Consider the following 27562-nt stretch of genomic DNA (forward strand, 5'->3'; position numbering starts at 1 on the left):
TTTTAACCAAACCCAGCTTGAAATGACCTTTTCAGAATAAAGTCAGGAAGTGTAGATGATTTTTGTGCTTTTAGTCATACTTGCTGGGAATTGTAGGAGTTGTTTCTCACATCCATAGAGCACTAGCTTCAGGAAAGCTAAAATAATGTGATTTAAATGAGGTTTTTAAGAAGCCATTTAGCTTGAAGAACTAACAAACAGAGAAGACTGTACTGGAAAACAAATAAAATCTCCTGGTATGGAATACTTCCTAAGAAGAGAGTGATTTTTTATTTCTTCTGTAACACTTGAAAGGTGGGAATCTTTCTTTGTTCATAGAGACAAATTAACAAACAGTTATTTTGGAATTCCACAATAGAGGCATGTGCTAAATAATGCTTCCTTTTTAGCAAGCTCTCTTACTCTTCGGACTTGCTATCAGAGAAGAATTATGTTCCCTCAAAATATCCTTCATAGTAGAGAGGGCTAAAATATTTTGAACTATGATACTACTAAGCAATTAAATCTTGCAACACAGATAATAATTGAAACTGATGGTCTAATCACAATTGCAGAAAGGGCACCATAAATAACAATACTAAGAATATAAAGCAATATTATCTTATTTTTAAAGAATTAATCGATTTATAATTCATTTGAAAATGCTAGACGTTTGATGAACTGATTTAATAGTAATAGTTCCATTAAACTTAGTACTTAGTTACCCTTAACTTAGTAAGGATATTTTAAATATATATTCACTCATCAATATATACCAATGCTTGCATAGTTATATACCTTTTTAAACAAATCAATACACACATACCAGTGGTGGGTTACGGACCCCAGCGCAGCTGGTACGCTGCATAGAGGGCCAGGCATCCTAGACAGGCACGCACACTGTGCACGTATGCGCATGCCACCACTCTGCAACACCCAGCTGCTCAGCGGAGGTCACGCAGGCACCACACGCTATGCACACATGTGCAATGGACTGGTCACATTATAAACAGCCATGGAATGCGGGTGGTTGGGTGGGCCCTACCAGCTGCTCCCAGCTACTACCAATACGGCTGTACCGTGCTGTACTACTTGGAACCCACCACTGGTACACACACACACACACACACACACTTGTGATTTTTCCCTATAATCAGTTTTATTACCAAACAAAAGTAATTTAAAATTCATAGGTCCTCCAGGTAGTTTGCTGAGAAAATCCTTTTTAATTACTTAGTGTAAAAATATTTAATAGATTGAACTACCATTGTTTAATAAAAATTATGACATGGGTTTGAGAGGCTACCGACGGCCAAGTGATTGCATATGGATAAAATACTATGAAGAATAATTTGGTATGAAATTACGTATCCTTTAATCACAATTCTTTTTGTTTACTTACAAACAATTAATATATTACATCACGAAGAATCATGATGCTACTTGATTCTTAAAAATGAAATTATTCAGCATATCAGATTGTTTATCTTCATATATTAACTAGTGAAATGTAAAATTACAATTTTGGCCACTTACACTGAAGGTCAAAATTTTCAAAATTTAGAATTACAACATCCTGAGGTCCTGCCTCTAAGAAATAATTGCAGTTCAAGTTGTTGTCATATTGACCAGGGAAATTAGAAGAAACAATACAACCAGATGATACTGTAAGATTTGATCCACAACATGCAAGAAAATAGGATCCAAGAAATGCAATTAATTGTATTGAAAAATTATTAAAAAGAAGAAAACTAATAAGCTACAGAAAGCTAAAATTTCTAGTTATAATGTGGAATTTCAAATATATCTAAAAACATTTTTAAAAATGGGGGGGGGGAATGCAGGGATGTGGTAATCATTGTATTCAATAAATAACTCTTTCAGATGCTTTAAGTTGGACATACATACATGTTTCCCACATTTGGTTGGCGCAGAGACCAAAGTAAGGCTACTTTGGGCTATGTACAGAATAAACTGGGGCTTTTCAAAAAAGAAAGGCTTCAGCAGGGGAAATGGGAAAAATGATAAAAGATGATGGCAAGAGTAAGTGTGTTTCATTCCGTTCTTCTGCTCAGCATCTTCTGTACCCCATGATCTTACTGGCTCTTAGATAACACATAAATAAACCAATGAGATACATCACATTAGTAGATGCTGGTGAGAAAGAATGATTATGCATTCCAACTTTTTCTACTTTCCCCATCCAATTTTGCTTCAGCTGAAATTTTGGACCACTAAAGCACTGTGGGGTTTGATTCTGCCAAACCATGGGTGAACAAAAATGGTTCTGCAGAACATCTGCAATGTGATGATGTGTTTTGAGTCTAGGGATCCGGTGGCTCATTGGCTAAGATGCTGAGCTTGTTAATCAGAAGGTCAGCAGTTCAGCTGTTCGAATCTGTTTAAAAGAGCCAAGGTGGCGCAGTGGTTAAAAGCAGCACTGCAGGCTACTGCTAGATCAGCAGGTCAGCGGTTCAAATCTCACCGGCTCAGGGTTGACTCAGCCTTCCATCCTTCCGAGGTGGGTAAAATGAGGACCCAGATTGTTGGGGGCAATATGCTGACTCTCTGTAAACCGCTTAGAGAGGCCTGAAAGGCCTATGAAGCGGTATATAAGTCTACTGCTATTGCTATATTGCTATTGAATCCCAGTGCCATGATCTCCCGTTACTTGTCCCAGCTTCTGCCAACCTAGCAGTTCGGAAGCATATAAAAATTCAAGTAGAAAAATAGGAACCACCATTGGTGGGAAGGTGACAGCGTTCCGTGCGCCTTCAGTTTTTGGTCATGCCGGCCACATGACCATGGAGACGTCTTTGTACAGTACTGGCTCTTTGGCTTAGAAACAGAGATGAGTACCACCCTCTAGAGACAGAAATGACTAGCACATATGTGCGAAGGGAACCTTTACTTTTAATTGAGTCTATCTAATGGAATAAAAAGAGCCATTTTGATGTATGGCTAAAGCATGCAGTTAGAAACCAGGAGACAATGAGTTCTAGTGCTGCCTTAGACCCAAAGCTAACTGGGTAGCCCTTCAAGCAGTCACTCTTTCTCAGTCTTAGGTAGGAGGCAATGCAAACAATTTCCAAAATCTTGTCAAGAAGACCACAGGGAGTTGCCTGGAATTCCCAGGCAGTTGCCAGGAGTCAACAGTGACTCAAAGCATAAAAACAAAACAAAGATCCCCCTTTCTATTTCTACTTCTTACTGAGTTATATGGACTAGACAATTAAAGAAAAGTCTCACATGAATCTGTATCAGCAACTTCATTCTGTTATGAGGAAATAGGAATCATTTGACTCAAGAGCAGATGACTGGTGTGGTTGCTATTGCTGAGGTCTCCCTATTCACCCATTCATTTTCCAAGTGTGCCAGAGTGGAAAGCTGGGGTTTTATTTAATTTGCCAGGAAAAGAAAAATCCCTACATGGAGACAATGAATATTTTCAGAAGAATACCAGAGTTGAAATAAACATTGGGATATTTACTGTATTTTTTAATGCAAAGAAACTTTTCTTTTTTTCCCCTTTTTTCTTTTGAAGGACAAGGACATTCAGTTTTGGCAGTCTCTTTTATAATGTTATGCATTTATGTATTCTAGATGAATTAACAGTGGTTTTCTAGCTATAACTTATGGAGATGATGAAGGAAATTGATGTTGGTATCGTTTATGTCACTTTTGAAATAATAAATTTGAACATCCTCTTTTAGTAAAAAAGGGGGAGGAGCTGCTTTGAATATGAAATTAGTTTCCAATGACATTAAAATTAGGTGCTTCTTGTACAATAGATAACTCAGATTGCTTTCAGTTCAGGGGTGGGTTTCAGACGGTTCGCGGTGGTCCCCGCGAACTGGTTGGTCGGCGAACCCGGAAGTAAGTAACTTCCGGGAACGCCGAAGGATCCACCCGCCCTGCCCGCGTTTCTTACCCGGTTTTGACGAGTTCTGCGCTTCCACGCATGCGCAGAACGCATACAGCGCCTGCGTGATCCTCCAGGAGCAGCTGGAGCATCGCACAGGCGCTAGTATGCATGTGTGCACTGTGCGCGTACACGAGGACGCCGCCGGCCCCATTCCAACCGAACCGGTTGGAACGGGGTGAGAAACCCACCCCTGTTTCAGTTGTGTTATATAAATCAACCGCCAGAAATGCAATTGAGAACAGTATATGATTGTGTAATGTCCGAGGGGTGGGGGGTATTCAGCAGATTCTGACCAGTTCTGGAGAACCAGTAGTGGAAATTTTGAGTAAATACCACCTCTAACTAGTCCCGCCCCCATCTATTCTCTGCCTCCTGAGTCCCAGATGATTGGGAGAAAATGGGGATTTTGCAGTAACTTCCCTTGGAATGGGGTGGGAAAGGAGATTTTAAGTATCCTTTCCCTGCCACGCCCACCAACCAACACCCACCAAGCCATGCCACGCCTGCCACACCACGCCTACAGAACCAGTAGTAAAAAAAAATTTGAATTCCACCACTAGTCATGTCCCATTACTGTTACATTTTGGCTTACTTGGCAATATTGTACAGTTCTTATAATCTATGCCTATTATAACTTTGGTCATTTGCTATGTGGTGAAGAAATAAATACTTTTAGTTGTACTGCAATGGATCTTGGGTTTTCAAGTTGCCCATCCCTGGTAAAGGGAACAAGGGGCAAATTCACTTATGCTTTATATGGGTGACTTGCTTTTAAGAAGGCTCAAGGAAATAATTTCTTTATAGAATAATCTGCCTCACCACATCTAATGAGCAAAGCAAAGTTGCTTTGTTGCTGCCTGCTGCTTCATGTACGTCAGAAGGCCATCAAAGAAACAGGAATTTCCTTTTCTTGAAAAAACAGGATCGCTTCCATGCCCCAGTAAGAAAAATAGCTTAGTTTGTGCAACACTGAAGCAGCCTTGCCCAGTATAAGTTATGGAAGAATCTGAGCAAATTTTAAAAAACCAGGTCTTGCAGAAATTTGCAGCAGACTCTCTGTTCACAACTACCAATATACCTATAACCTAGAATCCAACATCATGTATCAGTCAGTGTTGGGAACAGAAACTTAAGCCAGCCTTGATCATGTCTTCGTGCTGAGTTTAATGAGTAGACAAATTCATATATTGCTGGAAGTATCAGATTAAATGCATATAATTATGTATTACTGAGGCACAGAGAACTTTGGACTTAATTACTTACTAATTTCTTTATGACATATCTACCAAACTATTATCAGATATCTCTGGACATCCACATCTGTTGGACTTGATTTCTTATAATACAATTTGACCAAGAATTACCATATCAACATAGAGCAATTATGCAATAAGCTTGCATCTGTACATTAGGTCAGTATTTCAGTTCATAGCTATAGATGATGGTCCTATGTGGAAAATAATTGGAAAGGCCCTGACATGTGCATTTCATTTACTCTAGGGTTTCACAGTGGAAACACTCAATAGCAAAAATAGCAAGATCTCAACCTAATTTATTTCTCGTTTAACTATGCAGCTTTCTAGTACATTAAAATAATATGAACAATATTTGGGGTGGGGGAGCTATCAACTCAGTAACACATGTTTCTTGCAGTTCCTTCCAATTTAACTATATTAGTTTTTAGCAATTTTAATGGGACTTTACTTTAAATTTATCTTATAATATTTTGCATGAGATGAATGTAAAAGGTAAAAGGTAAAAGATAAAGGACTTTGAATGATATTGGAAAAAGAAAAAAAACATGAATGTCATCAGCCTGGACTCTCTTACTTTACAGAAATCAACCAAACAAGCAAAGATAAAACACTTGCAAGAAAAGGATTTGTAAGTAAAATACGTTTTCCTTTTATTTCAAACAAACATGATGTCTTAGAATTGGATCTTCAAACAAAAATAGAAAAATGACAGGTGTCAGAATCCTTCTTATCTGTTAGGGAAGAACCAAATAGAAATCCAGGACAACCCAATTAATTTAATACCACCCCTATCTACCAAACAAAGGCTATCATACTTTGGCCATATCATGCGAGCTGAGTCAATCAAAAAGTCAACTATGCTAGGAGTTATCAGTGGAAACAAGCTGGATACTCTAAAGGATGACACTGAGATGTTGATGGCAGATCTGAAGGAAGCAATGTCAGACAGAGGGGCATAGAGAGTGGTGATCCATAGAATGGTCAAGAATTGGACATAACAGGATAGCTGACAACAATGACCAACCTTGGGGCAGTGGTGGGTTTCAAAGTTTTTTAGAACCTCTTCTGTAGGTGTGGCCTGCTTTGTGGGAGTGGCTTACTGGCCATGTGACTGGGTGGGAGTGGCTTGCCAACCATGTGACTGGGTGGGTGTGGCCAACTTGTAAAATATGGTGAAACTCAATTAACAACGCTCTTGCTTAGCAACCAAAATATTGGCTCAAAAACTCTGGCATTTGAAGCACGTAAGTCTTAAAGCTGTCAGGTTACAAGACCCTTGCACCCCTAACCCTTTAGAAAAAAAACCCAGGGGTGTTCAAACTTGACAGCTTTACCACTTGTGGACTTCAACTCCCAGAATTCCTTCTCTCGCTCTTCATCTTGATGATGTGCGAACAGACGGGGGGGGGGGAGCTGGAACCAGTTCTAAATGGCACTGTAGATTTGTGGAACCTCTTCTATAGAACAGGTTAGAACTGGCAGGAACCCACCCATGCCTTGGGGGGAATTAAAACAAGGCTAAAGATATCAACTGAAACTAAAAAAGAAAGAGAAAGCTCAACTCAGTCAAAGAACAATCTTTCAATATTACTGGACTCATGGATGTCATCGAGTGAGAAAGCAAATAATGATGTATATTATGATGAAATCTTGTAAATGTAATGACAGCTTCTTATGGCAGATATCATGATATAAGGGCAGAAAGATTTAGAAAATATCACTGCACAAATTACTTACTGTTTATAAATGATACAGAAAACCTATGTCCTGAAATGTCCTGTGACTGAAACACTATAGTCATCTCATTTTCTGGAGTAACTGTAAGCCCTGAAGTTGAGTTTCCATACCCAACAGCTAAAATGGTGTCTTCCTGTTCTTTATCTCTTCCTCTCAGTATCTAGAGGACAAATGATAATATATATGTAAAGCAGAAGGGTAATTTTCATTGACACTGACTTATATTCTGATCCCTAAATATAAATGAGATTATAATAAAGACTTTACCAACTCACTAAGTGGAATCCAACAGAATGATATTGAATATATCAAAACATTCACAGATTATTCACAAAATAGTTGTCACAAAATCTAAATCTTCTTCATAGCTGTGGTTCACCAATGCACACAGTAGGGAAACTTTATACTTGGTTCCTTTAGGTTCATGTGGCATTTTATATATCAGCGCATGTAGGAATGGGTTGCTGCCGGTGTTACTGCCTTGTCGCAACAGGTGCGCAGTGTGCGCATGTGCCCTCTTCAATGTAAATTGTTCTGCGCACATACGCAGAACAATTTACTGTGAACTGCGTACATGCAGTCGCTAAAATCCAAAATGGCAGCTACGAGGGAACTGGTTTGGGGGCGTGGCAGGTTTAGGTCTCTGCCGGTTCTGTGACCTAGGCCTGAATTCTATTACTGGTTCAGCCAAACCGGGCTGAACCAGCAGCAACCCTCTCTGAGCGCATGTACATCTTGAATCATTTGCCAGTTAAAAATCTCTGTCCTTTTTATTTATTTTTAAAGTTAGGAAACAAATATATGTTGGAACCATTCATCTTTTCTTCATCTATTTATGTACCAACTGTTTTTATAAACTTCAACTTCAAATCTTTATTTGGTCACAGTCAGCACATAAAATACAGAAATCATAGTAACTTAAAATAGAATGTAAGAGAAAAAAAATACCACACACAAACACACAAACACATATAAATATGCTAAAATGGTTGACAAACTTAATGGATTTTAAAATACTAATCCTATATGTTGTGAGATTTATATCCTGTCTTTCTTCCAAGTACTCAAGACAATATACATATTATTAACTGTTAACTGTTAACTGTTTATTTCATTTGTATGCCGCCCTTTTCCCCCGAGGGGGACTCAGGGCGGCTCACAACTCAAAACAAGGGAAGGGGGGATACAAACAATTTGACAAACAACACAAAACAATACATAATTTAAAAGCGCAACAATCATACCATTCGAGATAGGGGCACGGTTCTTTAGCCCCAGGCCTGTCGGAACAGCCAGGTTTTAAGGGCTTTGCGGAAGGCCTGGAGGGTGGTGAGTGTGCGAATCTCTATGGGGAGTTCGTTCCAGAGGGTCGGAGCAGCCACAGAGAAGGCTCTCCTCCGGGTAGTCGCCAGTCGACACAGCTGACAAGTGGTGTTCAAAAGTCAGCTGTGGGTCCAGGAGGACTCCCAAATTGCGGACCCTGTCTGAGGGGCGTACTGTTTGACCCCCCCAGCCTGAGAGATGGAACACTTGGCCAATTAGTAGGAGGGAAACACACCAGCCACTCGGTCTTATCTGGATTGAGTACAAGCTTGTTAGCCCCCATCCAGTCCCTAACAGCCTCGAGGCCCTGGCACATCACATCCACCGCTTCATTGAGTTAGCACGGGGCGGACAGATACAACTGTGTATCGTCCGCATACTGGTGGTATTTTATCCCGTGCCGTCGAATGATCTCACCCAGCGGTTTCATGTAGATATTAAACAGGAGGGGGGACAGGACCGAACCCTGCAGTACCCCATACGTAAGGGGCCTAGGGGTCAATCTCTGCCCTCTGACCAACACCGACTGTGACCTGTCCGAGAGGTAAGAGGAGAACCACCGTAGAACAGTGCCTCCCACCCCCACCTCCCGCAGTCGTCGCAGAAGGATACCATGGTCGATGGTATCGAAAGCCGCTGAGAGGTCAAGAAGCACTAGGATGGAGGCATAGCCTCCATCCCTGGCTCTCCAGAGATTATCGATCAATGCGACCAAAGCGGTTTCCGTGCTGCAGCCAGGCCTAAATCCCGACTGGAAGGGATCTAGATAATCGGTTTCCTCCAAGGACTGCCGGAGCTGAAAGGTTACCACCTTCTCAACAACCTTCCCCACGAAGGGGAGGTTGGAGACTGGACGATAGTTGTTTAAGACAGCTGGATCCAAAGATGGTTTCTTCAGAAGGGGTCTCACCACCGCCGCCTTTAGAGTGCGGGGAAAGAACTCCTCCCGAAGGGACGCGGTAACAACCGCCTGGATCCAGCCCCGTGTCACCTCCCTGCTGTTAGCAACCAGCCAGGAGGGGCACGGGTCCAGTACACATGTGGAGGTACTTACAGCTCCCATGGCCTTGTCCACGTCCTCAGGGGTAACAGCTTGAAAATCAATCCAGTGATGTCCTGCCAGATTCTCCCCTGGTGCCTCAGCTGGTTCTGCGCAATTGGAGTCCAGGTCTGCCCGAAGCCGAGCAACTTTATCCGCGAGGAATTGGACGTAATCCTCAGCTCTGCCTTGCAAAGGATCGCTCGTATTACCTACTTATATTTTTCTCATAATAAACCTGAGGTAAATTAGATCTCTGAGAATGAATTGGAACATGAGCCTCTCTGTTTCTAGGCCAACACCTTAATTACCACATCACAGCCAAATATAGAACTAGGAAAAAAACCCACCCAATTCTTTTTTTTAAAGAATTACTGATTTTTACTTTGATTTATGTGTTATATTACAGCACAAGTAATTTGGTGTAATTGATAGCAATTGCTCAGGAAGACAAATTGTAAGAAATTCTATACCATAGAAGAAATGGCAGTGAATGAGAAGCTGCTTCTCAGGCTTACAAATCACCATTACCTTCCCAAATACTTACATTACAATTTATATCCACCTTGCAAAGTTATGTGCTTCAGTTATTTCTTAAATAATATAATTATTAATTCTTTGGTTTATTCTGTTTGACCTTATTATTGTAAACCACCCACTCCCACCCACTGGGCACTGAACAGTATGCATAAACACATTGTTATTTTAAAATTCAGACATAACTTCACATTTTGATATACTTTTGTGACACAGAAGAATTGTTGACAATCTTGTTATGTTAAAAATAGAAATTAAAATTAAGATATTCATCACTATTTATAATGGCAAGATTTAAACAGCAAAATGGCTTGACTATGTGAATATATTTCAAAGAATGAAATAGCAAATGCCATTTCAGCCCTTTCATTTTTTTAAGCAAAGAATAGTTACTCAGTTACTCATGACTTCCTACATTTTGACAAATTATGTTTGCCCTTTAGCAACAAGTGGGAGTTATGTAGTTTGTACAGCCTGGCTATTGTACAGTTTTGTACAATGATGACCAAAGTTTTGCAAATTCTTTTTAAAAAACTATCAGCTTTTAGGAATTGTGAACATCCCTACGCTTCAAATGAAATGCCTTATATACAAATATATTTATATATAATCAATAAACTAAAAAAAGTTTTATTTTGAATATTTTCAGATACTAAATGAAAAATAAACAAAAGCAGACTTTCAAATAGATATATAAAAATGTAACCAATTTTGAATCCCCACAATATTGATCCATTCTATATGAATTTCCTTTAGAACAGTGGTTCCCAATGTGAGGCCCAGAATTCCTCCTCTCGTTCTTCATCTTGATGATGTACAGACGGGCGAGGGGAGGGAGCTGGAACCAGTTCTAAATGGCACTATAGATTTGTGGAACCTCTTCTATAGAAGAGGTTAGAACTGGCAGGAACCCACTCCTGACTGCAAATTTTAAGAACTGTAACCTCAAAACTTCTGAAATTGAATTAGTCAGTGATAGATTAAGGAACCATTTATTCTTTACAAAACTATTCTGGCAGTATCCATTGTTACCTGGAATCTGGAAATTGTTATCTGGAATCTGATCAAAGATTATTTCACAATGTTTGCTCTCATGGGTAATTACTGCCCTTGAGCACCTGGTGGAACTAGGAAAGATTTCTGGCCAATAGCGAAAAGTTAGGGTACCATTTTCTTTATGAAGTATGCCATCACATCCTGCAAGAATAAGGAATGATTACATCACAGAGTGGTTTTTAGTTATGCAGACAAATAAAAAAGATTGTAAAGAAAGTTGCACTCTCTTCTTCTATTTATTGATCATGTATATTTTTTCTTGAAAATAGTTTTTTTTTTAAAAATTGAAAGCCATTTTGGAAATGGTTGATTTTTAAAAAAATAATTAGTATTCTGAGAGTTTTTGTAGATTGTGTAAATGAACTTGAATGCTAGATCTGGAAGCCAGCTTTTACATTGGCCTTTCAAGCCTGCCACATTTTCTACTGTGGGAAAATGGGAGGGAGAATTGTATGGAGTATGGGTACTATAAAGTCAAAATAAAATTGCTTTCTCAGGAAGCTAAGGTCAATTTGCCCTGCACTTGCCCTGCACCTGGATGGGTGTGCTTGAGAAACATCTCCCATTTGGGCCTTGTGATGGACATGTGGGTCTGGGCAGGCTCTTGAACTTTCAACTGGGTCGGAAAACCTGAAAGCTTTCAAATTTTGGTTTTCCCAGATGTGCCAATATGACATCTCTAATAAAATGGAACTTAGAGGAAACTCAAGTCTCAGAGTTTTCTTTTGTTGGGGGTGATATTTGGAACCCTGACATTAACCCTAATCTTGACACTGAAGTTGAGCTCTCAAATCCTAATTCAAATCATGATTTTAATTCAAGGTAAAAACCAAAACTCAGCATTCTAGGCTTTTAAAGACTGGAACTAGTGACAACTATTCTATTTCATATCTGGATCAGGAATAAATTCCTGGGCAGCAACCAACAATGGTGTAAATGAAGAAGACAAGGCAATGTTGAAACAAGCAAGGCAGAATAGCCATTGGATGTTTCAAGGTTAAGATGCATAGTCCCCAAAGCTCAAGGAGAGCACAACAGTTGCAAGAGTCAACAATGGGAGGCAATGAACTGGTATTTGCCAGGCTACTTGCCTGACTCAGGTGCTGCTTGACTAAAGGGCTTATTCTTCCTGTTAAATTCTCCTTAACCATTCTTCTACAACTGCATTTTTGGTCTCATCAAGTAAGTGAAGAATGGGAATTGAAGAATATTCTCAAGAGAATTTGAAAAATAGACTGCATGAGTTTGGTTTGGGCAAACTGTGTGTAAAATAAATGAAGTCCAACTATGGAGTCCAACTATTTATTACATTTCAACTATTTGGACTGTAATAATCAATGGGCATCTAATTTAAAAGAAAGGAAATCATGTTTGCTGGTGTGGAAAGTAAAGATCACTTGTTTGAATGTTTTCTTTTTTGCCTAAATAGCTTTCCCTTTGGTGCTTTACAGAAACACGAGCTTTTCATTTATATTTTTTGCTTGGAAATTGAAATCCATATAAACAGAGGTAACAAACTGCATAGCCATCTAAAATCAGAAACTCATTTTTGTAGCACATATCAGAAATATAAAAGCCTCCTTGTTCTCTACAGATGATTGATTACTCACATTGATGGTATGTCCCTCTGGTGCTATCAAGAGCCAGGAACAATGAGTAGAACTATTGTAAGGATGTGGGTAGTTTGGACTTGAAATAATTCCTCTTTCAGCTTGTTTCACATCACCATTGGCTAAAATGAAATGTGAGATATTTGAAGAAAGATGAATGCATACTCAAGAGATATGTAGATGTACCAATGTCATATAACTTTGAGATAATTTTGTAATAAAAAGTCATCAATATTAAAACCTTAGTAGGTGTATGTACATGTGGGAAGGACCTTAGAAGACAGGTGGAAGAGCCACAGATAAGAGCCGTGATGGCAAACCTATGACACGGGTACCTGAAGTGGCATGCGGAGCCATGACATCTGGCACGCATGGTGTTGCCCGTCCCTCTTTGGAGTTTCTGGTGTGCATGACGATCAGCTAGCCTTTGTGCATGTTGCAGTGATGGAAACTGGAATAGCTGGTCTTCCATTTTCTGGCATGAGCATGCATACTGGCCAGCTGATTTTGCGTGCGCATGCACACCATCAGAAACCTGAAAGACTAGCTGGCCAGTGCACATGAGCGCACCAGAAACCAGGTTCATTTTCGGGCACACACATGTGCCCTAGGCAGCTCCTTTTCTGGCTTCCAGGTTCTGGGTTTCAGCACTTGGTTTTGCCATCACTGTACTAGAGAATCATACAAGTGGCAAACAAATCTAAAGAGACTACTCTTGGTTTTGGACTGTGAAGTTAGACATTTACGGAAGGACATTTCCAACATCAGTCCTGATTCAGAATTCTCCTAGGGAAGGGAGTCACAATATGTAGAACATCTTCTTAGATATTAATCGCAGTTATATATGTATTTGCTTTAATAATGTCAAATTATAGTCTTCTTCCAGGATTACCTCCCAAGGCAATACTTATATCATTTTCTAACAACTTAATAGTAATACCAAAATAATAAAAATTAATATTTTAAAAAAATTGTATTGAATATAATTATATTACAGAGCCAGTTTGGTATAGTTAAGGGCATCAAGGTAGAAACTGGGAGACAATGAATTCTGGTCTCAACTTAGACCCAAAGTCTACTGGATGACTGTGGGCCCATCACTTTTTCCATTTGTATTGATGATCAGTATTTTTCATAGATTGCCTAAATTCTAAAAATCATTGGTAAATCATAAACTCACTGCCATACTACATCTACATCCCATTCTTCCTCAAGCTCTGCAAAAGAATTATGTTTTTAGATATCACTGGAAAAATTGTCAGAAGTGTTACCATTTAAATTCATTCTGAATTTAAATTCATGTGTCAATTTTGTTTGAAATGAAAACAAAATAACAAAACTGTCTGAACATAAGGTAAAGATAAAGGTTCCCCTCACATATATGTGCTAGTCGTTCCTGACTATAGGGAGCTGTGCTCATATCTGTTTCAATGCCAAAGAGCCAGCGCTATCTGGCTCTAGTACACACTTTTTTCAAATTCTAAATAATGTACTTACTGCCAAATAGTTCAAGCCATAGTTCTTGCTGGATCCAAAATTCAAGTCATTGATGTTGAGGGTAATCCAAATGGCAACAGAATTCTCCATTCACATTTTAATTTGTGCAGGGAATGATTCGGGTAGTTGGGAAAGGACAATGTTCCCATAGTACCACTAAGTTCACCTCCATGCTCTGGAATTATGTTAAAAAAGAGATCTCCTCACATCAATTTTTTTGGCTTTAAGTTTTTTTTTAATGGAACAAAGAAGTTACAATGATACTCAGGACAGAAAATAAAGAATATTGAAATTGCTCTCTTCACTTCATTTAAAAGCTATATTGTAAAACTCAGTTATATTGCTGTATCTTCTACTACAGTATACATACTCTTTTATTTGATATATGACAGCAACTAGTATGGTAATCACATTTCAGGAATATATAGTCACTATTATGAAACAATAATGAAAAAAATTCAGATAGCATACAAATTCAGAACTCCCCAAACTGTACTTTATCCCTTTTTCTGCAGCAAATGAAACTTTGCATATAAAAGAAATTTGATATGTATAGAAATGTGTAAAGAGGTTATATTTTACCGTCAGCACTGGCAGCAAAATGCAACCTGAAGCCTTGAGCATTGATGGATTCATCAGTGACAAACTTGATATAGGCCAAGTTACTAACAGTGTCCACATCAGCAGGTATAGTAGCATCATAGCATCTACCTAGTAAGTCCCCTAAAGATAAAGTAAAAGAAAGCAATCTAACATTTGCTATAAATGTAGACAGGCCCTAGTAAAGTGATGACAATTGAGTTCATGGTTAAATTAATCCTGGCTTATGAGGAAAAGGGGGAAAAACCCCACAATATTGAATTTCTCTCTCTGGTATACAGGTAGTCCTTTACTTATGACCACAACTGAGCCCAACATTTATGTTATTAAATGAGTTTTGCCCCATTTTATGACTTTTCTTGCCACAATTATTAAGTTAATAGGTGAACTTGTTAAGTTAATAACATGGTTAAGTGAATCTAGATTTCCCATTAAACTTTGCTTGTCTCAAGGTTACAAAAGGCGATCACATGACATTGGGACACTGCAACCATCATAATTATGAATAGGTTGCCAAACATCTGAATTTTGATCACATGGCCATGGGGATGCTACAATAGTTGTAAATGTGAAACATGGTTCTAAGTCACATTTTTCAGTGCCACTGTTACTTTGAATGATCACTAAATGAACTATTGCAAGTTTAGGACTATCTGTACTTGTGTGTTTTTTCCCCATAATGGAACACCAACTTAGGAACAAATGATTATCAAACTTCCTTCTGAACCTAGAAGCATTTCTGTTTCAATCAGGGTTTGGCTATTTGTGAGAGCCTCAGATCTCTTTTTCTTGGGACGTAACAGCACATCACAGAATATTGGTAGGAAAAAAAGGTTGAAGAAAAGTTTAGAGAGTCTAAAGAAGCAGAAAGAGAAGACAATGGAGTCATAGTTGTCATTTCATGGATAAGCTTAAGGCCAACAATAATTTCTGGTTTTTTTATGGCAAAGTATAGTCTATGTCAGGGGTGTCAAACTCAAGGTCCGGGGGCTGGATCTGGCTTGCGGGGTGCTTAGAGCTGGCCTGCAGGGCCACTCTGGAAACAGCGAAGGACTGGCCCACAGTGCATCTACCAGCGAAAATGGAGCTCAAGAGGGCCATCCATGCTCCACTTTCATTGCCGGAGGGTTGCAGGAGGCCATTGCAACCAAAAATGGAGTTCAGGAGCCGGTTTTCTCTGGCAGAGCGCTCAGGCCGCCACAGGTTCCTCAACATGAGTGATGTCAAGCTGGCCATACCATATCTACTCCCTGCTCCCCCAAGGTAAAAAGCAACGCTGATGCAACCCTCAATGAAATCAAGTTTGACACCCCTGGTCTATGTAATAGTTTGCGATGGAAATGTTAACTTCTTCATTGTTATCACTTAGGAGATTTAAAACATTTATCTCCACAAAACTTTGAAAAATTCCCAAGAATATCTTAGACAAAATGGCATGCAGCCATGTGTAACATTTGATGGCATCATTCAAGTAGCAGTTGGGAATAGTTTTCAAGGGCTGGAGGGTGGGTAGATGTAGGCTAAGAAAATAAGCAACAAGAGTGTTAAAAAAAAGTAAATCTACCCATTTGAATTCTAGATACGGTGAGAAACAATAGGCTGTATCTAATTGTATCTGCCATTAAAAAGCCATCTAACAGTGGAAGAAATTCCATTATCGTGCTGTAAATCCCTGTGCAACCCTATATCTACTCAAGTAGATTTAAGTACTCCTCACAACAGATATAAAGTGTGGCCAGGGAGAAAAAGAGATTGAAAAGTATTTCTATTGCACAACCAAAAATCCATGTAATGTTGGCCATAGCTCAAAATATGCCTTTTAATTACCCAATAAGGCATGAGAAAAAAGAGATGGTATTGATTCACATACCTGTCACTCTATTTTCTAGAATTAACCAGTAGTTTTTGTGCATTTTAGTGAGTGATGAATATCTAGTGCTTCAAAACTAATGGTAAGATAATGATTTCAGGTTGATGGAGAAACCATTCACATAATAAATGATCAGGATAGTAAAGTTCAGAAAACAAAGATGTCTGCTAATCAACCATAGAACCTGTCCTACATTTCCTTCCCATGAAAAAGGACAAAATGTATTTCAGCGTGACTGTACTATACTATAGAGAGCAAGATTTAGATCTATTTGTATTTGTATTTATTTATTTGTTTGTTTGTTTGTTTGTTTGTTTGTCTTGTATGCCACCCACTCCCGGAGGACTCCGGGCAGCTCACAAAAGACAAGGGAAAGGGGGGAAACGAGACAAAGACAACATATTAAAAACAAAACCAACATTCACAATTTCTGTGGAGGTAAATGCTTCTCAGCCCCCCCCTCCCCAGCCTGTTGGAACAGCCAGGACTTGGTGGCTTTGCGGAAAGCCGGGAGGGTAGTAAGGGTCCAGATCTCAACAGGGAGCTCATTACAGAGCCCCTTCAACTCTAGATCACATCTCCACTGCTCCGAAAGAAATACAAGGTCAAGTGTGTGACCAGCTGAATGAGTCAAACCCCGAATTACTTGGGTCAAGTCCATGGCTGTCATGGAAGCCATGAACTCCTGCACCCCATCAGAGCGTTCACCAAGTGTAGGCAGGTTGAAATCCCCCAGAACCATGAGCCTGGGGAACTCTACCGCCAACTCGGCTACTGACTCGAGGAGCAAGGGGAGGGCTGTTGCAACGCTGTTGGGAGGTAGGTACGTTAGCAACAAACCCACTTGACCACCAAGGTCCAACTTCATTAACAGAGACTCACACCCGACAAGCTCTGGAGCAGGGATCCTACGAGGAACTAAAGACCTTCGGGCGATGACAGCCACTCCTCCACCCCTTTCCTGGGGTTGCGGCTGATGAAGCACCTGAAATCCCTCTGGGCACATTTCAGTGAGGGGGACTCCTCCCTCTGGGCCCAGCCAGGTTTCAGTAATACATGCCAGGTCTGCCCCCTTGTCTAAAATTAGGTCCCGGACAAGGGGAGCTTTGTGAACCACAGACCTGGCATTTAGCAACAACAGCCTGAGACCAGGGCCCTGACAGTTCTCGCCACCTGGCCCTGGGGTGGAACTAGCAGGGCCAGAAGGAGGGATCTCTGTGATGTAGCGAACCCTCCTTCCCCGGTAATGGCTAGCCCTGAAGTTCCCGTCGTACCTGCCCCTCCCCATAGTGACCGTAATGCTCCAGCCCACCCCCGCTACCGTAGACCCCATAACCCCTCCCACAGCCTCCGCACCATCCAGCAGGCTATTCTTATCACTCATTCTGGGACGGGAGGTAGGCCTGGGCCCCCTACCACTTCTGCAATAGCACTCAGTGGAGGAGGCACCAGGCTGTACTCTCAATCCTCTCATACACACACAGCCACTCACCCATGCATTCCCCACGAGTATTAGTTAAACACAAAAAATACAACAATATGAGGTTAAAAAGGTGGGTACAAACATCACCCAAGCATATCATTCACACTACATTCCTAAAAAATTCACAGAGCACTGCGCTAGTGCGATGTAAGACAATGATGTGCAGATGGAGGGCGAGCTGCTCTGCTCTTCTCCCCTCCTCTGTGCCCCAGAGAAACTTCCAAGGCCACAGGTCCAAAGTCAATGGTGTGCAAAGTGGCTGTAAACGGAGAGGGCAAGGAATAAGGGTCCGGTATTGACAAACAGTAGCTTTCCAGTCTTAAGCCCTCCAAGTCCGGAAAGAGATTAGTGGACCACGTGCCGGAGAGTAGTTCTTCTCCCTCTCCTAATATTGAACAGGGTCCAAAGTCTGGGGGGGCAAAGTCTGGGGGGCCAACGTCTGGGAGTGGCCCGAGCTGCTCTGGAAGACGGGGTAAAGGGCGCGAATTTCCACAGAGCCAGGTCTTGGCCCCTACGGCTGCCATCATCTATCACTCCTAGCCCTGCTCCAACCCTGGCCTTAGTCCTAATCTAATCCTAATTATAATCTTAATTCTAATCCTAATTCTAATTCTAATCCTAATTCTAAACCTAAGGCCTAACCTAACACCAACCAGGCCTAACCTCACCCAGTCTAACCCTACACCAATCCTAATCCTAATCCTAACCCGAGCGTAGCTTAGCTCTAACCCCCACACTAACTCTACCACCAACCTTAGCCCGACCCCAACCCTGGTCTCTATCCGCCCTGCCCAAAGGCCGAAAGCACCAACAGATGGCACTGCCCCAAGTACCTATACCTAAACTATAAATCTAATTAACTATCTATATCTATCTATATCTAACCTAAGCCTATACCTATATGTCTACCTAAATCTACCTAACTATCTGGGGCTATGGCGGCAGCAGACAGTCAAAGGGAGGACAGATATTACGGCCAGAGTAGATGGTCACCAGCCAAGGCGGAGGAGAGTCAGTGTTGGGTAGGGAGATGGTAAGGCTCGCCGGGGGAGGGGGGGCAAAGGAGTAATATCAGAAGAAGACTACAATGGTAAAAAGGCCAGTACGATGGAAAAAAAGGGGGGCGTCCAGGCTTCTCTCAGCTTCTTCTCCGCTCCGAGCAGCGCGACCAGGCAACTGAGTGGCCAGCTCTGGCAGATTTTCACCCAGGACTGGCGACTACCTGGAGGAGAGTCTTCTCTGTGGCTGCTATGACCCTCTGGAACGAGCTCCCCATGGAGATTCGAACCCTCACCACCCTCCAGGCCTTCCGCAAAACCCTTAAAACCTGGCTGTTCCGACAGGCCTGGGGCTAAAGAGCTTTTGCCCCCCCTCCTCGAATGGTATGGTTGTTGTGTGTTTTAAATTGTATTGTTATGTTCGTCTTTTATTCTCTTTCTGTACCCCCTTCCCTGACTGAATTGTGGGCCGCCCTGAGTCCCCTTCAGGGAAAAGGGTGGCATATAAATGTAATAAATCCAATCCAATCCAGATTCCCCCCTGGTGCCTCAGCTGGCTCTGCGCAATTGGAGTCCAGGTCCATCCGAAGCTGAGCAACTTTATCCGCGAGGAATTGGACGTAGTCCTCAGCTCTGCCTTGCAAAGGATCGCTCGTATCCCTCCTGTTTAGGAGGGAATGGGTTATCCTGAACAAGGTGGCTGGGTACGACTCAGCGGAAGCTATCAGAGAGGCAATGTGTGTTCTTTTTGTCGTCCTGATTGCCCGAAGGTAGACTCTGATGCTGGATGTTAAAAGCGCTCAGTCTGACTCAGACTTACTGGATCTCCATCGTTGCTCTAGGCGTCTCTTTCGGCACTTCATCTCCCGGAGTTCCTCAGTAAACCAAGGAGCCCTCCTGGATCCACTGCCTCGGATCGGCCGTAAAGGCGCAATCCGGTTAAGAGCCTCTGCCGCTGTTGAATTCCAGGCAGCAACCAGAGTCTCTGCCGGACTGCGGGCGAGGGTATCAGGAACAACACCAAGCTCCGTCTGAAAGCCCAAAGGGTCCATAAGGCGCCTGGGATGGAACCACCTAATCGGTTCCTCCTCCCTACAGTGGGGGTTTGGTCTCCGAAAGTCAAGCCTCAGTAGGTAGTGGTCCGACCATGACAGGGGTAAGATCTCGCTACCCCCTCAAACCAAGATCACAACTCCACAGCTCCAAGAGGAATATGAGGTCGAGCGTGTGACCTGCCGAGTGAGTCCTGCGTGTGACCTGCCGAATTACTTGGGTCAAGCCCATGGCTTTCATGGAAGCCATGAACTCCTGTCAGAGTGTTCACCGAGCGAAGGCAAATTGAAATCCCCCAGAACCATAAGCCTGGGGAACTCAATTGCCAGCTCAGCTACTGACTCGAGGAGCGAGGGGAGGGCTGCTGCAATGCTGTTGGGAGGCAGGTACATTAACAGCAAGCCCACTTGACCCTTGAGGTCCAACTTCACCAGCAAGGACTCACGCCCGACAAGCTCCGGAGCAGGGATCCTATGAGGTACTAGAGACTCTCGGATAACAATAGCCACACCCCCACCCCTTCTCTGAGGTCGCGGCTGATGAAGCACCTGAAAACCCTCTGGGCACATCTCTATGAGGGGGGACTCCTCCCTCCGGGCCCAGCCAGGTTTCAGTAATACATGCCAGGTCTGCCCTCACATCTAAAATTAGGTCCCGGACGAGGGGACCTTGTGAACTACAGACCTGGCATTTAGCGACAGCAGCCTGAGACCAAGGTCCTGATTACTCACGCCATCTGGCCTTGGAGTGGGACTCATAGGGCCGGAAGGAGGAATCTCTGTAACGTAGCGAGCCCTCCTTCCCTGGTAATGGCCAGCCCTAAAGTCCCCGCCATATCTGCCCCTCCCTGTCAAGACCGTAATGCTCCGGCCCACTCCCGTGTCCGTAGTCCCTCCACCCACCCCCATAGCCCCCGCATTTCCCGATAGGTCCTTCGAATCAGTCATCCTGAGATTGGAACAGGCCCAGATCCCCCCAACACTTCTGCGAAGCACTCAGTGTGGGGGAACCTGGTTCCCATCCCAATCTTGCTTACACACTCAAACACTCACTCACTCACACCCCCACAAAAATTTAAAAATACAACAATATAATATAAAAGGGAATTACACAAGTTAAAAAGTGTGGGATCATTCAATCAAATACATACGTACCACATGCACTCCCCATACAAAAAGAGAATTGCGCAGCTATTGAAAGATGTGCAAGTTCGAGTAAAGTTTGTAGGTGTCAGCCTCTGCTTTGCTGTTGCTTCGGCTGCCATGAAATGGGGAGGGTGGGCATGGTATTTGGGAGGGGTTACTCATTGTGCTGGAGGAAGGTTCTGGAGTTCAGCTGCCTATCGGACTACGCATGCATGGGAGATTCCCGCCAGGACTAACGGCACTGACATTCCATCTTCGTGATGCCTTTTGAAGTTATCTCACACCTGACACTTGAGAGAATTATGATTGGACTGTAACTGTGATGCCAAGGGGTGGGGAATGGGCTATTCTATATATCCATCGCTTTCGCGCCTAAATAATCAGACTTCGCTATGCTATGCCTTTAATCATTTATAATTAGTAAAAGTACACTTGATTTCTACACATGGAGTCTCGTGGTCTTCTTTCCTGATTATCTAATGGAGAGGTCCTGACAGTAGGTGGGTTCACAAAAAAGTCCAGTCTGGTGGACGGTGGAGTAGATGACGATTGTAAAATAGAGGGCAGATGGAATGATGTCCCTGATGTCCCTGGAATGCCAGATTAGAACAGGAGGCAGTCCAAAGCCTCACCCCCCCCCTCTGTTTCTCATCGTTAGTCCGAAGTGGCACAGTCCCAAAGGGGCATAGATGAAACAGGGCAGCATTAAGAACAATGGTAGAAGGGGTAGGAGAGGAGGCAGGAGAGGAATGGGGGGAAGAGTCCAAAAGTCCAAAGTTCGAAAATTCGGAAATGACTGGAGTGGTAGCTGGCCCGCCCTAGGGTATGGTTGTAAAAGATCTCCCTGTGGGGCAGCAGATGATGGATAATGAGTAGCAAGAGAGAGGGGGGAGGGGGTGGGAAGGCTGTTGCAGCAGCAGCACAGGCCAACCAACCAATCATAATAGACATGGTCCAGTTGATAAAAAATCATCATCATCATCATCATCATCATCATCATCATCATCATCATCATCATCATCATCATCTGCCACTGATTCTTCAGGTGTGAGTATCTTAGATTCTATACCTTTTGTATAGTATAGTAGTGCTTTTCAGAGCATTTCCAGTCTTGCCTCTTTTATTCTGTGCAGTGCTTTTGTGCCATGCAAGCATCTTCACTATTTCTTCTTGGGATTGCAAAATTAACTGGCTGGGACATGGGGGGAATGATTATCGAAATTCCCCTTTCAGTCATCTCCAAAGAAGAAAGACATTATATATTCAGAAAATCTAGGAATAGGAATGAAGACATCTGGGCATAATTATATGTTAACAGCATGAAAGAACTTCATAGGTACCACATATGCATTTCACAATTACCAGGAAAATGAAGAGAGTTCTCGCCAATTAAGAGAAGTCATTAATGAAAAATTGAAAAAAATTCTCCATCCTAACACATTGAGAAATAAATTGGGTTTTAAATTGGAAGTAATCTGGTTGCTGAGATTCGTTTATTGTATTTATTCTATTTAAATAAATCTTATTAAAGAAGTCTCTTTAATCTTGCTTTTGATTGAAATCAGTTGCTGAACACTTGACAGTGATTATTCCAGGGAATGCGGAAGCCTCCTGGTGTTCACTTCAGAAGAAATGATACAAAACTGTATTTGTAGCATTTCCTTTAAAGTAGCAGCTAAGAACATTCATTGCCCTAGGTGCTGAAGAATTTCTCCAAATCATCAGTATCATCAGTTCATATTTTGCCTTCCACCATTCAATCCCAATTTTTAATGATTTTATAATTGCATTATTCTAGTATTTTTAATACTTATGCAAATATTTTTGAAATGTACGTCAAAAGAGTAGTCTCATTTTAAATACTTTTTTAAAAAATCCCATAATTAATAACGTTCTGAAATACTAAGATCAAACATATTGGAACAATGATGCAGAAATCACTTTCATTACTTGGTGTATTTCAAAGGATTAGAGAACCTGACAAAGATGATTTATTGTAATCTTTAAAACCAGTTCATGGATTTGTCTTTATACCCTTAGATTTTAGGATCAGTAAAATCTTACGCAAGGATTAAATGTACATGGCACCTCTTGAAAATCTAGCTTTGAATCCACGCCGTCTCTCCAGACTATTTGATTGGAATCTTATATATAGGGAAGAACCAGAAGATCTCTGAAAGCCTAGCATAGAGGTCTCACATAGTTTAATGATGAGCTGAGTTGGGGAATCAGCCCCATCTCGTAATTCAAAATAATCTAATGTACAACCGAAAAAAGACCAAGGGAAATTGAGTCAAATATTTACTTAAAGTAGGCAAATGTAGCCTGGAAACTACTTCTACTGATAGAGCCATCTGAGACAAACTTTACCCAAAGAAGATATCCAGTAATTGAGGTATAATCACTGGCAAAGAGTTCCCACAGTATAGTCCCATCAGAGGACCACTGGAATCACCTTCCCTAATTTCTATGTAGCCTCTGGTACAGCATTCATTTTCTTCCACCTGAAAGTCCCTGAAAGGGTTTTAATTAATACTGGTATAAGTAAATTAAATGTACGAAGTTTAATAAAATAATAATAATTTAATAGAATTTCAAAAACATTTTCCTGCTAAATTGTCCAATTTTATTTTCACTGTTACAGATAAGAAAAACATATTTGCTTGGATTTGATTGTTATGTCCTTCCATATCTCCCACTCTTCAGAATAGAAGGGCATTACAAAGATCCTTTCCTGCTCTATCCAAATGAAAAAATGGGCCAAAGCTCTTGGTCCTACTTATTCTGATAGCATCACTGTATCCTTGGCCATTCCCCTGTATTATTTTGTTGAAAGCTTCATTTTTTTAAAAAATGGAAAGAATTAATTCTTTTCATTTAGCAATAGCAGTAGACTTATCCAGTGTAAAAAAATATTTCCTGCTAATATGATTGATTTATTCCAGATATCCGCCATATGTGGTCTGTTGTAGCACAGCATTGGAATCCTGCTAAATGGTATCTGTTAACATGCAAAAATATTAATGAATTAAAATACTACTTTGTTAAAGAAAATCAAATAAGCATTTGGTGCCTATTCTATAATTTAAGGTTACATATATGAGCCCACCACCTAAAAATATTGCCAACCCTTATTTATTTGATTTTACAGCCCATGAAACCTTCAGATCAAATCTTTGCCCAGACCAATTAATTTTACTCCACTTAAATCACTTAGAACACAAAGAACCATGATCACATTTTAACAGTATTATCTATAATATTTCATCAATTCTTTTAACTTCAGGTTTTCCAATATACAGTAATGGTAAGACTAAAATAAAGTTAGCCAGCTGCATTTCTACATGTACTTTAATCTCTTTTGTTTACATTTAAATTTGTTATTACAGATGTGATGACTCAGATGCTCCAACTTTGAGTAGAATTAAGCCAGGCAATTATCTATCTTCCCAAAGGAATATTTTATTTTATGTCATGGCTTTGTACTAAACCTTCAGACTACCTGCTGGAGATTTCTCATGCCTCCCATTTATTTCTTTCAAAAATAAAACAATACACAGTAGCTAACATTTAAGAGCTAAAGGAAAATATTAAATTGCCTATGGAAATGGAGCTGAGTGTGTGGGAATTAGAATAATATTTGCAATCTTAAGAGAAATGAACCATGAGTAGACCTGTAGGTCAATTCGTTGTGCTTGTTCTTCCCCAAAGCTTGAATTGTATATGTTTCTGCTGATTGCAATTCTGAGGATAGTATCTGGACTTTTTAAACTGAGAAATTAGAATGTCAAGCTCATCTGGATACCATACTAAAAGCATTCCTGGAAAGATGCTTAAAACATAACCACTCCAGATATAATATTTGGTAGAGAGAGCAACTCCACGCATATTATTTTACATTTTGGGGATCAAAATATATCATTAAAGTTGATTTGCTGAATGCAAAGCTTCAGCATTCAAAGCTCCCACTCCAAAATCAGTTTTTATTTCCATTATAGAGAGAGCTCTTCTTTCACTTTTAGGAAAAGAGTCTCTTCAGTTGGGATTTCTGTTTTTGAACTGTTTGTGACCAGAAATTTTCTTTGCCATATTTTAAAACCTTTGATGTGTTAGTTGTTGCTTTGGACGTTTTTGTTTTATAGTTTTTCCAACTGGGTGTGCATTCATTTCCCCTTAAAATGCATGACTCAAAACCCCTGCCGCATGTGTTCTGATTTAATTGCAAATGAAAGGGACTGGGCTTCAGCTTTATCTCATGCCATCTCATACAGAAGCCTATTTCTAAAGATTTCTCTGTGCATGCTCAGAATACAAGTAGTCTGTGACTTATGACAGTTCATTTAATGACCGTTCAAAGTTACAACGGCATTGAAAAAAGTGACTCATGTCCATTTTCCACATTTATGATTTTTGTGGCATTACTATGATCATGTGATCAAAATTGAGGCGCTTGAAAACTGCTTCAGACTTATGTCACATGGTCATGTGATTACCTTTTACAACCCTTTGACAAGCAAAATCAATGCGGAACCCAGATTCACTTCACAACCATATTACTAACATATCAACTTTTCAACCTTATGATTCTTGATGAATGTATCTTGCCCTTTTATGTACACTGAGAGCATATGCACCAAAGACAAATTCCTTGGGTGTCTAATCACACTTGGTCAATAAAGAATTCTATTCTATTCTAACTGCAAGAAATGGGGAAAAATCCACTTAATCAATGTCTTACTTAACAACAGAAATTTTGGGCTCAGTTATTGTCATAAGTCAAGGATTATCTGTATTCTTTCTCGAAAATGATTGAATAGATCCCTGGTGTGAGGGAGGGATTGCTCCTTAACGTACTAGCTTAGTATAGCCAATTAAACAAGAGTTGGTCTAATAGTTATGGCCCTGGACTAGGAGTAGGTTACTTAGTCACAGAAATTGAACAAAGACAAACCATTTCTATAAAGATAGGGTGGAAAATAGATCTTGAAATAGGCCTTTGTCCTTGAAATCATCAGAAATCAAGGCTGACATGTGGGCAATGAAAGCAAAAACCCAAAATATATATCATAGTTTAATATAACTCAACTGGTACTAAGTAAACTCTGGAATTTCTGTATTGAAATAATATTGTATTTTTCAGTATGGCAGCCAGTTTTAAATAAAGTAAAACTGGAATACTTTTTCTAGAATTAATGTGAACAGTATTTGTATTCTCAGATTTTCTTGTATCTTCAACAAATATGACATTTTATACAGGCAGTCCTTACAACATTCATTTAATGATAATTCAAACTTACAATAGCAGCAGAAAAAAAGAGGGACCTATGTACAACCGCTGCAGTTGTAATTTTGTAAAAGTTATAGATGCAAAATTGGGATAGTATCTATAAGCATAGATTTTAGTTGCCTGAAAGCTGACCAGGATTATAAGCAATAGGAAAATAAATAAATAAAGCAAGCCCTTTCTGGCTGTGATTGTATTCACTTTCCAAGTTGTGGGTACTGTTTTACATGCCAGTAATTACATTCTTCTAAACCCAGCATTTCCTTCCTGCTGCTCCATTAAAAGATTAAACAATAACTCTTTGAACAATTGATTTACATGAAAGACAGCTGGAGCCAGTTGCCAAGGGAGCTCAGAAGATTCCAGACACATTCAGTGTTCAATGAGTATGATTCAGGAAAACTTGGGCTATTGAAGGCTCCTCTCCCCATATGGAAGGTACCCCCCCCCAAGCTGTACAGGGAAAACAGGAGATGAGACAAAGTACAATATGGAAATGGAGAAAACAACCCCAGTGGGATAGATGCTGTGAATCTAGTAAAGCATGGAATTCACTTTAGCAAATATTGTTTGAACATATGGCCTATAACAGGAAATCCTAGTTGTAAGGAATAAGTTTTTTTTTCCTCACATCTTAGAAGTACATAGTAAGTTTCAGAGTTTGTTATTTATTTATTTATATCATCTTTATAGATCACCCGCATCACTCACAAATCTCACTTGTCCAGATCACACCTTTTACCAGTTTAGTACTGTTGCATCAAACAGAAGTACAATGCAGAACACCTTGAAACATGTCCATAATTTTTCCACTACATCTTCAAAATGAACTATGATTAATATATACAGCATGGCTGGCTCAGGAATTCTGAGAGTTGAAGTCTACAAGTCATAAAGGGACCATTGTTCCCCACCTGGTTTTAAAGTGTCATTATCGCTTAACAAGTTCTGTTCTGAACAAACAGAATCTCTGTTTAAAATATATAGGCAATCAGTACTGTACATTTCTCATGCCTTGAAAAGGAGCATTGGAATTATCCCCTTCCCAAATTTCTACATAATCAGTGCTGCAGCTATGTATATCATTTTCAATGTCACAATCAGCGAATGATAATGTAATGTGGTTAACTGTTGAAAAAGAATGGTACGAATATGAGGAAGGGTATTGCA

General features: G+C 40.6%; 1 protein-coding gene across 1 annotated transcript in view; it reads right to left on the reverse strand.

Annotated features, from left to right (window-relative positions):
- The window catches only part of CUBN (cubilin), a 172166-nt gene that overhangs the window by 21350 nt on the left and 123254 nt on the right, over positions 1-27562 (reverse strand). The window contains 13 exon segments of the mRNA XM_087714360.1: positions 1509-1738; positions 6651-6697; positions 6898-7059; positions 10796-10993; positions 12459-12584; positions 13956-14027; positions 14030-14134; positions 14542-14682; positions 15275-15414; positions 23414-23513; positions 23516-23622; positions 26711-26845; positions 27391-27522. Of these exon segments, the coding sequence (XP_087570486.1) occupies positions 1509-1738; positions 6651-6697; positions 6898-7059; positions 10796-10993; positions 12459-12584; positions 13956-14027; positions 14030-14134; positions 14542-14682; positions 15275-15414; positions 23414-23513; positions 23516-23622; positions 26711-26845; positions 27391-27522 (1695 nt within the window).

This window comes from Thamnophis sirtalis, unplaced genomic scaffold (assembly GCF_051295495.1).
Source record: "Thamnophis sirtalis isolate CommonGarterSnake01/CBP01778 unplaced genomic scaffold, rThaSir2_p1.2 scaffold_4, whole genome shotgun sequence".
NCBI lineage: Eukaryota > Metazoa > Chordata > Lepidosauria > Squamata > Natricidae > Thamnophis > Thamnophis sirtalis.